General features: G+C 37.0%; 2 protein-coding genes across 2 annotated transcripts; both read left to right on the forward strand.

Moving 5' to 3' along the window:
- The first annotated feature begins 684 nt into the window (after positions 1–684).
- Positions 685–7,442, forward strand: slc35b1 (solute carrier family 35 member B1). Its single transcript, XM_057346831.1, has 9 exons — positions 685–1,340; positions 2,190–2,293; positions 2,462–2,592; positions 2,668–2,698; positions 2,849–3,009; positions 3,124–3,250; positions 4,458–4,564; positions 4,678–4,831; positions 5,446–7,442. Exons 1-9 carry the CDS (start codon positions 1,219–1,221, stop codon positions 5,496–5,498), a joined length of 990 nt encoding a protein of 329 aa, XP_057202814.1. The 5' UTR covers positions 685–1,218; the 3' UTR covers positions 5,499–7,442.
- Positions 7,443–8,124: 682 nt separating this feature from the next.
- On the forward strand, positions 8,125–12,185 carry ndufa4a (NDUFA4 mitochondrial complex associated a). The gene is made up of 4 exons (XM_057346872.1): positions 8,125–8,281; positions 9,672–9,760; positions 9,991–10,051; positions 10,969–12,185. The coding sequence occupies exons 1-4, from the start codon at positions 8,240–8,242 to the stop codon at positions 11,023–11,025; spliced, it is 249 nt and encodes an 82-aa protein (XP_057202855.1). The 5' UTR covers positions 8,125–8,239; the 3' UTR covers positions 11,026–12,185.
- The last annotated feature ends 1,358 nt before the right edge of the window (positions 12,186–13,543 follow it).

Here is a 13,543-nt window from a genome sequence, read left to right on the forward strand (position 1 = left end):
TTGTGTAGTATTCCATCCAATACTATTCTTCAACTAGACAAAATGACATTTCCTGACAAAAGCATAAATATACTTGTACATTTAAACTTGAACTGAAGGGTTTTAAATGTCATTTTGTGTTTTAATATTACATGCAGAAGACTGTCGTGCAAATGCTGTTTGTCAATGCCCGCCCTTCTAAGAATCCAGCCCTGTCATTTGCTGTATGTCGTCAGCCTTTGCTTATTTGGACCAATCGAAATAATCCACATACAGACACGTACAAAACCTCACGCATGTTTTACAGAAAGGCCCCTTTAGATTTGTTTATAGAAGCCCGTTTCTATTGCCTAAATCAAATGTTGCAATTGTACATTGTTTTAATAATTTAGAAGAAAGCTTGAAAAGAAAAAGCGTTTGACTACACTCACTGCTGAAACGGAAAGAAACGTGCGAATTAATATGTGCAAAGACTAAAGGTATTCCTGAAATAGACAAGAGTTTTTGCAAACATTACATTTTGCATCACATTAATCAAACAAGGATCTAAATATTACACAAAGAAGACTACTAAGCGTACAGAAGTCGTCGCGGTTTAGGAAATAAGGACATGACGTTACATATTAAAGTCTTTTTATTATAAATCGTTATTTCTCCGAAGAGTAAAATCACCAGATGTTACAGGCATGCAAAACAGACTCGTTGAAAATCCTCGGGTCCTTTTCGTCTAGCACATCTGACGCGTCAATAAAAACATTTATTAGTGTGTGTGCAAGCAGCACTTACCGCTTACATTTTCTAAATGTCCAACACAGACGGTTAATATAGCGCGAGTAGTACAATATTTAATAGTCATTAATAGACATAAATGCTGCGTGTACACTCGAGCTAATAGCGAGCATCATCCTTATTGAAGATGCCGATGTTCGTACACAGCTAACGTTAGTGCATGGCACACGGGCACTACTTTCCTGTCTGTAAATACATTAATTATAATCATATTGTCTAACAGGTCATTAGGGAGATTTACTTATTGTTGTTGTTGTACGACGCTATATGTAATATCCGAGGAAGGAGAGTCTCGTCATCAGTCGAGAGAAGAAGGGGTAACTTAAGTTAGCTAGAGTCACGTAATCGTTAGGGCCGTTGGTCGCCGGTAGAGTGGATCGGGACGCAGGATCGCGCGGTACGGGGAGCGGAGCGGTGTCCGTGTCCATACCAAGACTGCTTGACGATAGCATGGCCACCGGCAAGGGGGAGAGCAAAGCGTCTCTTTTGCAGAACGAGCGGATCCGATTCATCGTGTGTTTCTTTGGCGTGTTCGTGTGCTACTTTTACTATGGAATACTGCAGGAGACAATGTAAGTATACAGAGACAATGCAGCATTGCCTTGAGAAGAGTATGCATGTCTTTCTATGTTTTTCTTTGTATACTATGACAAGATAAAACTCTCATTCATCTTCCTTGAATCTTCATTTTGTTGCTAGAACACGACAACTGGTCTTTGTCTGTATGCTTTAATAGTTAAGTTAGTTGAGAGAGGACACGACGTTTAGGTATTTCTCCTTCACGCTTGTTTCTGTCCGTATTTTTTAGTGTAGTACGGTAGATGTAAAAAGATAACGTTATCTTAACTATCAAAGTAAGAGGGCTTTGATTGTCGCGAAAAATTGGCCCTAAAGTCTGGTAATAAAACTAGTTACATTTTGCGAGTTTGTGCCAGACCACTCGAAACCCTGCTTTGACCAAATGCCCTTTCTCTTCAAAGCTCCGCCCCCACAGAATGTTAACCAATCCAATGTCAGCACATCCAGACGTTTAAAATGATTGACAGGCAAAGAGCGTTTCTGAGTGGCTAAGGAGGCGCGGGCCACTCCCATGACTTTTTGTTTACAGAACACGGGGCTGTCAAAAAGACAGGTGTCATTTCTCAGGACATCAGATTCATTGTTATCTCTAGGGCTGTGTAGTGTTGTAAAATACTTCAGAGCACTTAGTTCAAAATCCATGAAGCTTAACTTTCTACTCTTTCTATATAACAAAATAAAAATACTAACTTAGCTCTGTATACTGTGGTAGGCTTTGTGAGACCAGTTCAAAATATCTTCATATGCAGGTTTTACTTGACATGAGAATAAATAAATTATAAAACTATTCTCTAAGTATCCTATAAATTTAACGTTTGAGTTTTTGTGTTTGTGATTTTCAGCACGCGAGGAGACTACAGTCACGCAGGGAAGAAGGAGAAGTTTCGTTATGCCACCACACTCGTCTTCATCCAGTGCATCATAAATGCTGCTTTCGCCAAAATCTGTGAGTCCACATATAAAAACATAAGAGAGCTTTTGAGTTTTTAACAATGGTGGTTTTAGGTTATGGCACCCTCTTTTTGCCTCTATGGTTTTTTTGTATAAAATAAGGAACTTGCATCATTTCTTGTAAGTGATTTCTCATTCTCTTTGTTTGTTTGTTTGTTTGTAGTAATATTGTTTTTTGAGGGCTCAAGGCAGGACCATACAAAAAGCTGGCTCTATGGCTTGTGCTCTCTGTCTTACCTGGGTGCCATGGTGTCCAGTAACTCTGCACTGCAATATGTCAACTACCCCACACAGGTGTGTACTACTCATTACTCTCATGTCTCTCTTACCCTCTTGAAACACAGCGCTCATGAGTCTAATATTTTTCAGGTGTTGGGGAAATCTTGTAAACCAATCCCAGGTAAGAGAATAGCATCTGTTTTAATCTCACAAACACAGATGTTATGCTTCAGTCAGGATTGTTAAATATGCTGCACTGGCTTGACTGTAGTACACATAAAATTAGTACAAATGTTTTTTTTCCATTGTTGTTTCCATTGCCTTTCCACAGTAATGATTCTAGGTGTCACAATCCTGAGAAAAAAATATACCATGGCGAAATATCTGTGTGTGTTTCTGATCGTCACTGGCGTCGCCCTCTTCCTTTACAAACCCAATAAGGGCTCCACCACATCAGATGAGCAGACATTTGGCTTTGGAGAAATGCTGCTGGTTGGTCTCCGCTTTTATCGATTCCACATTTTCCCATAGAGCATGACCGTGTCTAGATTTTTTTTGGTCCTCAATTTATAAAAATGACCCGTGTTATCCTCTTTTTGATGGTAGCTGCTGTCTTTAACTCTGGATGGGCTGACAGGTGTTTCTCAGGATCACATGAGGGTGCGGTACCAGACCGGAGCCAATCACATGATGTTGAATGTCAACCTCTGGTCCACACTAATCTTAGGAATAAGTGAGTCATTAAAGAGGGTTACGTTTAATAAAAGAGTGTGCTCGATATCATATGTCATATGTCAGCTTTCCTGTGGCTCAGTGGTTAGAGCATGGCACTAGCAATGCCAAGGTCATGGGTTCGATCCCAGGGGATTGCACATAGTCATAAACAAATGTAAAATACAATGCAATGTAAGTCGCTTTGGATAAAAGCGTCTGCCAAATGCATAAATGGAAATGGAAATGTCATACTTTGAGAAACACCAGGGGTGTTAAAAGAATTTCTTTAATTTTGTTGAATCGCTATAATTTTAATGAATAGATTTCCAACTCTTATTCATTTGTTAAACTATAAACATAGTTATGTGTATATAGCAATATAAAATAATTATATTAATAAGTATTTCTTGTTCATTCAGTGAAAAATATCATTTAAAAAAAGTATTTTATTTAGTAGATTTGCATTGTATTTTGCTTTTAGCTTTCAACGTTAAGTCTTTATAGCAACTATGACTGGTTGGTTGAAATTATAGGTTGCCTTGGTTGAATAAAAATCACCCTTTTAGTGTTTTCCAGAGCAAATGCATAAAATATCTTCAGGTTTGTGGCTTTGAGAATATTTCCTCTATGCATCCTCCAGTAGGGGGAGCTCTGGCTCTATGGTTAACATGAGCATTGTTGTGCAGGCAGGGTTTGACAGAAGCAGCCCTGCTGATCTCCAGCAGCTGTTCGTCTGTCTGCTTCATCTCTGAATGGCATCTGTTCCTCACTTTTAATCTTTAATCTCATCACACATGCTGCAAAGTTCCTTCCTTCCAAACGTCTCATTATGAAACCAGAGGAGCTTTCCTGTGGCGCTTTCTGAAGTTATCAGAAATAATGAAGTTTTTCTACAGAAACTTTCTGTTCTAACTATGCAAATACAAAAGGATTGCTTGTAACCAACATCCAAAATGATCACTTGCCAAGTGCCAAATGTGAGGACAAATTGGATTTGGCGAGTAAATAAAAGAGTTTTGATGAGATTTTCTCATCAACACGGCTAAAGAGTCACATGGACGGGAATATATTTTTAGGAAAATAATGCATTTCTTTACTCGTTAGAAATGTTTATGACCAGTACATTTTCTCAAGGCATTACCTTTGGACAGCGTGGCATGAAGTAAATTCTGGACCCTGCTTGTAACCTTTGCTTGCAATGTTTAATCTCTTTTTTTTCTCTGTAGCTGTGCTGTGGACAGGTGAAGTGTGGGAGTTTTTGACATTTACTGAACGGTATCCTGGCATTGTCTCTAATATCCTCCTGTTTGGTTTCACCAGTGCTCTTGGACAGGTAGGTTTGTTTTGTGTGGACAATAGAACTTCACCTTCATACACATAATCCAATGTAGTGTGACGCATAAGTAAAGTTATATAATATAATTGTTTTCGTCTTTCCCCATCTAGACCTTCATCTTTATGACTGTTGTGTATTTTGGACCGCTCACCTGTTCTATAATCACAACAACACGGAAGTTCTTCACCATCCTGGGTTCTGTGCTGCTGTTCGGTAATGTCATCAGCACTATGCAGTGGTTTGGCACTATACTTGTGTTCCTAGGTGAGTCAATATATTTTTGCTTTGTAGTACGGTATATTAAAGGTCCAGTGTGTCATTTTTTGGAGGATCTATTGACAGAAATGCAATATAATATACATAACTATGACTTCAGAGGTGTATAAAGACCTTAGATAATGAAGCGTTATGTTTTTATTACCTTAGAATTAGCTATTTCTATACGTATAAATGTTCAAATCGTGTTGCTTTACTCTTTCTCTCACTTTACAAAGTTTGGAATTATGTTTTTAACCCCTTTTAAGGTTGAGGTTTTGGAACCTCAAATGGTGTATACACATTGCATTACATCTAAAACAAACGATAATATTCGTTTTAGCCGTGTCATATGACCCCTTTAAACTATCTGGTCCAACTCATTTATTTGAAAAAGTAGAAATTGTGCATGCAAATTAATTTCTGATTTATTTGGCTAATTTGAAGACATTAGATAAGGCTTTCTGAAATCATGACAGATTCAGTGTGTCCAAACTTTTGACTGGCAATACTTGTTAAAGTTGATACGTTCTCAACATGGATAATAATCAGTCCAGAGCTGTGAGAACATGGAGAGTGGATATTTATAATAAGCCTGACCATGACTCTGCTCTGTCTTCCAGGTCTTGGACTGGATGCCAAATTTGGAAAGACTCCCAAGAAGACAACACATTAAAGGCCGTCTGCACGAGGACTCCCACAAACGTAGAAATGTATTCTCTAAACACTTTACCGCTCTAATTTCATCAGTGGTTTACTGCAGAGATTTCATTTTTAGCACTCAAAATATTGTTGTTATGCTGATGTTCTGAACATTTAATTATGGGATATATTTGCCCTTCATCTCTCAAAATGGTATCCATGGTAACAAAGAGAAAGTGCAGACTACATTGTGTCTGTGTCTAATCATAATCTGTCATGCTGAAATTTTGAAGAAAATCAAAATAGATAAGGGTTGGATGAAGATCCTCTATGAAACAGTAGCTTGAAAAGTGCACACGGCACAGCTTGATTCTACTTCCTGGAACACTCCCAGCGAGACGACCACTGAATATTTAAGTACGCAGATTCTTTTGACACATTTAAATATACCTCCCAGTCAGATGAGAAATAAAACAGGCGGGCTCTGCCTTAACGTTAGTCTTAATTTAGGCAGCGTATTCTGTTTAACGTCTGGTTATTGTCAATGCATTCCCCAGGAAGTGTTTGTTTGTGTGTGTGTGTGTGGTGTTTACATTGTGTATGAAATACACAAACATCATTTACAGACGGTGGGAGGCTGTTAACTAAAGTTCACAGTCAGACCTGTATAGATTTTCTTTGTCAAAACATGACATCTGGTATGAAAAGCCATGTTTATATTCAAATTCTGAGTAATGCAGCTCATGTGTCTTATTTGCACAAAGAAGCAAATGTTTAGAAAGTCTAATTTTTTTTTAAACACCAAAAATAGATCTCATCTTCATTATACTGTGTCTTTACGTCAGAATAAAAATCATATTTTATAGATGAATTGTAGTCTGTCCATCTATGCAAGGATCTACTTGGAATTCGGTTTTTAAATGAAAGAGAACTCAATCAGGTTGCTGGAAGATGCAGTTGACCAGCTGTCACTGGGGAACGTCTGCCAGAACCTCTCGGATTTGTGCCAGCGTCATGTTCTCGCTCTGTTCGGGGACAGAAAAACAATCAAATGACATTAAACACACAACCCTGGACATGAAAGGTTTTGTAATGTGACTTTTTTCCAGACAAGTGCATGAACTTGTTTAAGTAGATACAGGTGGTACAATACACATCAGTGTTGTAGATGACACCTGTCTCGGGTTCACTTGAAAGGACTAGAGCACTTAAACTGGATCAAATGTACCTGACACTCCACATCTCATAATTGTGATCGCAATAGAGAACAGTCACTGTTTGCTTAACAGGAACACGGAGGAAAGGTTAATGTGCAATTCAAAGCAGAAAATGAAATTGCAGGGAAACAAACACGGCCGGATGTCAAGAAGGCAATCTGATTAAAAGAGCCAGCAGAGGAGAACTGGCAGCAAAGCTAAACTAAATTTCCACACTCTCCATTTGATCAAGCTGCCTTCAGGGTGTCATGACTCAAATGGATGATGAAGAACTTATTTTTTCTTGTTTTCTGTTATTTTAATACTCATTTTTAAGATGTTCAAAATTAGTGGCCAACCGCAATGATGTCTTTTGATGCAGCCATAATATGAATTTATTACTGTGGAATTATTGACTTGTTAGTCCATGCATGCATGTGGTTTTACATGCATGCAATAAATGCAGCAAGTAACCATTTATATATAGGCCTAAACCAAGGACAAATATTGCTTTTAAATTTAAATACATAATATTTCAGTTAAATTCTTACTGGGTTGAAATACTACGTATAATAGGCTATAATAATGCAATACAAGAACATAATGCAATTACTCCAAACATGTGAATCAAATCATCATTAATAAATTCAGTAAGACAAATACTAGAATTATTTATTTTGGTTTTCCCAATTATGTAGGCTACAATAATGACAAAGGTATTTTTGTTGGATTATTATGGGCCTAACAGGAATAAGAGCATCTTGCTAAATTCTTACAAAATAAACGAGTGATTAATAAAAAATAAATTCATAAGTAACTTTAAATAATACATTAATATGTTATAAATGTATTGGTAAATTATGAATAATTTGTTAAATAAATCAAATGTTCTAAAATTGACCTTTTTTGTGTAATTATTATTCAATATACTGTATATTGACCTGCCTTGGTTTTGTGAGATTCCCCGTCTTAACAATTCAGGTGAAGCAAATGCTTTCTGTGTATTTGAACAAATTAAAACTCATGAAATTAACAAATTTCGTCTATTTACTTCAAAGGTAATACTATAAAACGACCTAGAACGACCTTATCTTACATTCGCACTACAGCTTTAACTACAACACGCACAACTCCGTCACTGTATTTGACTTGGGATCAGATATCTGAAATCACTATAAGCACGATGTAGAGCTCATGGAACACGCAAGCTGATTCTAGATCAGCTCAGCGATCATTATAGAAAGAGATGCGCGCCGTCAATTGGGTGGCCCAAGCAACGCCTTTACAAAACACCTAAACATTTAGTAATATTCCCATCACTCCTACCTTTCACGTCTTTAAATTAACTATTATTTCAATATATTTTGCAGTCATTATAATTTAAAAACCTTAACAAGATAACAAAATATAGTAATCATTCAAACTTTAAAATAAAACAATCAGGCAATCTCCGTAAACTCCCGCAGACTGAGTCGTCCAGTCTCAGTGCTGGAACGAGGCTGGTAGAAGTCGCTTACAGGCCTTGGTTAATCCTGTCTTCTGTACACTTTGGGAGTTGAAACTCATCTCATTCATCACAATGCTGGGTACGGTCAGTCGGCAACTCAAGAGCCACCCTGCTGTAAGTTATTTATGATTTTGAGACGGTTTTAACTCTAAAATTCAATGGCAGGAGCGCGTTTTTGAAGCGTTACCGTTAGCGTGTCTGCTACGGAATGCTAAAGACGCCACTATTGTAGATACTGAATACTAATGATTCAACACATAATACTTTCTACTCAAAGTATTGTAACAGAAAACAGTGTTCGCTAAAACACGGGGTTGCTATGCTTATGCAAAGCTTCAAAATATGACTTCCTTAAAAGTGTGATTTACAGGACTATAATCCGATAGAATATCTACATAGGTTGGCTTTTCTGTGCTTTAAAATGTTAGAAAATCTAAGCGCGAGCTCCATAAAATGAATATTATGGAACGCCGTGTTTTAATAGTGTTTTGATATAAAGTTGACAACTAACGTCACTCAGTCATGTCGAAGTGTCAAATGAGTCTTGACCCTCAAAATAAGTGACGCACTTTCTCATTGCTTTAAAACCCTGTGTATTCGCAATTTTATGTTATTTGTAATATGGCAGATTTATTTCTGAAGGTAAAAATAGTTTTATTAGCACTAAATGGTTTTTAACAGTATTTCTATCTGAAGCTCAAGGACGTGCATGTTGCACACGGATGGCAGACAGGACAACTTCTAACTACAGCCATTTCTTTTTGCGTTCCTTGTCAGTTTTTATTTGATAGTTTGAATATTGGTTAGGACGTATCTCTTTATTCCTTTACCTCAAGTATATCAACACGTTTGCATGTTTTAACTCGCATACATGCTTGCTTTAGTAGAAACTGCTAAATTGTATTAAGTGACTGGTGGCTCAAATCTAGAATAACGGGCACTAGTGTTGGCTTATTTAATCTTTACATTGCTTTAATACAAACATATCATATTCATTTACAAATCAAAATAAATATAATTTCAGTGCAATACAATGAAAGTGTCATTATTTACTATATTCATGCTGTTCCAACCCTCTGGCCTGGTTTCACAGACACGGCTTCGCTTAAGCCAGGACTAACCCTTAGTTGAATTAAGATATTTATGTCGCTTTTATAAAAATGCCTTAGAACAGTACATTATACATTACATCAGTAATGTATAAAGAATACATTACTGGTGTGCATCTTGAGACAAAACAATGGCACTGATGTATTTTAAGATATTTCTGGGCAAGTTATATTGAGTTAAGACAGGTCACACATTCATTTTAGTCTGGGACTAGCCTTAAACCTAGTCTGTAAACTGGGCCTTTATGTTTTTTCCATTAAACACAAAATAGTTGTTGAAGCATGCTGCTGTTTTTCCTGCAACGTTCATAACAATCATGTTTGTCAAGCTCCAATATTTTGCCAACACCAAGTTGTTACAGCCGTTGTATATTTTTCTTCATCTCTCACTATAGCTGATCCCACTACTTATTTTCATTGGTGGTGGATGCGCCATGTCCCTGACATATCTGGCTCGCCTGGCCATCCGTAACCCAGATGTCTGGTAAGCATCTCTGCTGCTGAAAGTAGTCTATTAATAATCTGCCTCTCACCATTGATAATAAAAAACAGGCCTGTTGCATTTTATTGCGCTTAACTTGAAGAATAATGCCTTTTGATCAAGAATCAGTCTTTACAGATTTACTAGAAAGTTTTGATACCTTGACCCAGTCAGACATCTTTGTGTTTAGTTTTTTCATGCTTGCTTGAAATTAATTTCATTCATCTCTACAGCTGGGATAAGAAAAACAACCCAGAGCCCTGGAATAAACTGGAGCCCACTTACCAGTACAAGGTATGGTATCAAATGTCCTTCAGTGTTTAAAGTCTATAAGATAAAAGCAGTATTAACATGTATCTTGATTCACATGTATCTTGATACATGTACATAATTAAAATTGAATATCATTTAATTCAATTTGTAACATTGCTTACTAAACTATGTATGTGCCACATTATCCAATCTTAGTTTTAAACTGGTAAATGCTTTTGTATGATACACTTAAGAAAAGCAGAAACAGCAGAGAGAAATCCACTTAAGAACTCTGATGCAGGAAAAATGGCTATTTTGACAACTTTACAACTCAAAAAATACAATAACGTGAGCACTTTAACAAAAACAGTTGCACATTTCTGCTTAATGCTTTCAAGAATGCCTTGCCCTGTAGACCTCTTGTTTGATCTTTGCTTGTTTTTACAAAATTAGAAACGAGTCAAAACTATTTCTGATGGGATTCAAGACCATGCCGTTAATGAAATTGATAAGCTTCACATCTTTGCGCTGAGAACAGTCCTTTAATGTGATGGTAAAGCAGGCTTCTGGATGTTCGTCTGTGACAGTGATTTTAAGTTTCAAAGCTAACTGACCAGCTTGTGTAGTAAAGTGCCGCCATTGTTTCCAAAGTGCCTAGAGGGATCATATTAAGAAATGTGACTGAAGGACCGTATCAAGACCTAATCTCAGATCTTAATGAGTTTAATTCATTAAGCGCTCCGTAAACTCATTTTATGTGTTCCGTTAGTTGCCACAAATCTAATCAAGCTCATGTCTTAATGTGAATTTGATGTGGAGTCGAGTTCAAGTTCAATACTTAAACAGGCAGCGGAGTTAATGGATTTTGGGGAGTGCGTGTTATGCTAGCTGTTTGTTAAACTATTTAACATGTATTCTCAGTTCATCAGTTACAACTTCTGTTTTTCCCCCTTTTAAAGTTCTACGCAGTAAACGTGGACTACAACAAACTGAAGAAGGACCGCCCTGACTTCTAAATGCATCTAGGGAATCCAGACATTGCGCTGGACCAAAGGCTTGATTTAAAACAAAAACTAAAGAGCAACAAGTCCACACTTCCATGGCCCTTCTTCCCATGTTAATTTATGTAATGAGACTAAATCCTTGCTGGATCCCTTCTGAACATATTTGATCTATGACGTCACTAGTATTTTCTTTCCAATGTTTGTTGTCGAACAATTAATAAAAAGGGATTTTCTCCCACATACAGAGAAAAATGAGCTGATGTGTCATGATCATGTGGGTGTTTGAGTGTGTATTTGTGTGCAACAGATTTTATTCAGTGCTGCAAAAGCAGACTTCCACTGGTTAAAGAAAGCTGGATGTGGGCATGTTTTTTCAAAACACATTTCTTGGGTTTTCTGTTCACTGTTATTTTGCAAATGGTGCATTACATTATATTTATTTATTTTGCAAGTCAATATTTAAAATCTACATTCGTTTTTAAATTAGGTTGTGTCAGAGTAATTTGAGTGACTGAATGGAAAACTAAATTTTGCCTCAAGTTTATCATGACATCTTACTGTGGAGCTGAACTATTACTGTATCTTGATTTCAGTAATATATTTTATTCATACAGTATTCACTTAATAATGAAGGCTGTATTGTTCACTCTACACTGTAATTGAATATGAGTAAATAGTCACAACTAAACATTATTATAATCAGTTCGTCAGCTTTTTAAAGGGGTCATATTTTCCCATTTGTGGGCCACATAAGGGTTTTTGTTTTGATTTGGCCCAAGCACTGTAAACCACAGAACTAATGGATGTGGGCCAGATTTGGCCCAAGCACTGTAAACAGACTAGAACTAACGGATGTGGGCCAGATATGGCCCAGACTACACTGCAAGTATATATATGTATTGAGGCCCGGATTTGGCCCAGAGAACAGTCAATGCATGCATGTCTGTGACCCAGATGTGGGCCACATAAGTACTTTGTTCTGGCCAAGTACATGCCTGGGTTCTGGGCACAGGACTGGCCCAACCACTGAAAACCACAGAACTAAGATTTGGTCCACAAACAACTTTAATTAAATGATTGTGCAGTTTGAAGGGGAAATTGGTGCAACAGGACCACATTGTATTTTTTACCATACAAAAGCTGTTATAATTAAACAAACCAAGAAAACAATTCAAACTGAGTACTTTTTATTTGTAATAAACATATTCAATTTTTCAAATTTCAACTCAATTCAGAAAATTAGTAAAACAAATCATACAGAACAGCATAAATAAACTTTTAATTTCAACAATCATTAAACTTTCATTTCTTGTCACGCCTCTTCCGTCCTCCTTCGCGGTCTGAAGCAAGCTATGTGTAGGGGGAGAAGAATTCATGCATGGATCAGTTTAGCCCATAAACCACCTCCGGATTGGATAAACATTTGCGGCGTTGTGACGTGTCTGATTAGGACAAAGCTCGTCCTTGATCATTTTGCTGCTGGTGTAAAGTTATAAACAGGGTCGATCCGGTGTAAACTACAAATGAAAGAGAATTAAACTGTACCTTCACAAACAAAACCCTGGAAAACCCTTGTTTTCCAGTACAACTACCGTACTACGGGATCGACTACACGTTTTTGCAGGAGAAAATGATTAGTCGAGAAAGGTCAAGAATCGTCCAATCACACAAGGCCAAAAAGATTAATACAATATTGATACGCTATCAACAAAAGTGGGAGGGTCCCAGTGGTGTAAAGTATTGGAGTAAATGTACTTGGTTACTTTACTTAAGTATCTTTTTGGCTACTTTGTAGTTGTACTGAGTATTAAAGATATTAGCAACTTTTACTCTCTACTTAACTACATTTTTGAACAAGTATATTTACTCTTTACTCCACTACATTTGTAATGACTAATGCAATTACACATTACATTTTGCATGCCAACTATCTTATAATTACTATTGCCATTTACAGGGCAATGAAGGTACTACAATCTTGTGGATTTTGCCATAACTTACAAAAACTTGTCAACATGGCTTCTTTATATGAATATGAGTGCAGTATCAGGTAGATGTCAATCGCTGGCGGTTTACACACGGTTAGCCCTTACCCGCTATTTCTACAGTAATATATTGGCAACACTGTTGCCAGCTAGTTACTGTAGGTCACACATCTACAAAAGCTCTTATTTTTAAAACTAACTCTTCCTAAATGTGCTCTAAACATGTTTGCTCAAAATTTGACCATATGGTGGGACTATTGCCATGAAGTGATGTAAACCAGTAAAGAGAATGTATAGTATTTCAATTTTCAAAAGTGCTCTCACACTATATAGACAAAATATTAACCTATAGAATGAGTCGGACACAGAGAAATGAACAATCCACATATGAATCTCAACAATGGTGACAATCAACTGAACAGCTTCATGCTGCAATGCATGCTGGGTACATAGTACAAAACTCATTCATGATTGTTTGTCACCATTGATGAGGTTTGTATGTCAAGTGTCTAACTGTGTCTCAATTGCAAAGAAAGATTTTCTGA

Source organism: Triplophysa rosa, linkage group LG11 (assembly GCF_024868665.1).
Source record: "Triplophysa rosa linkage group LG11, Trosa_1v2, whole genome shotgun sequence".
Classification (NCBI taxonomy): Eukaryota; Metazoa; Chordata; class Actinopteri; order Cypriniformes; family Nemacheilidae; genus Triplophysa; species Triplophysa rosa.

Coding starts and splice junctions, on each gene's coding strand:
- slc35b1 (XM_057346831.1), top strand. CDS start 1,219: ATGGCCACCGGCAAGGGGGAGAGCAAAGCGTCTCTTTTGCAGAACGAG. Junction 2,294..2,461: donor TGCTGCTTTCGCCAAAATCT/GTGAGTCCACAT, acceptor GTTTGTTTGTAG/TAATATTGTTTTTTGAGGGC. Junction 3,010..3,123: donor GCTTTGGAGAAATGCTGCTG/GTTGGTCTCCGC, acceptor TTTTGATGGTAG/CTGCTGTCTTTAACTCTGGA.
- ndufa4a (XM_057346872.1), top strand. CDS start 8,240: ATGCTGGGTACGGTCAGTCGGCAACTCAAGAGCCACCCTGCT. Junction 9,761..9,990: donor ATCCGTAACCCAGATGTCTG/GTAAGCATCTCT, acceptor TCATCTCTACAG/CTGGGATAAGAAAAACAACC. Junction 10,052..10,968: donor AGCCCACTTACCAGTACAAG/GTATGGTATCAA, acceptor CCCCTTTTAAAG/TTCTACGCAGTAAACGTGGA.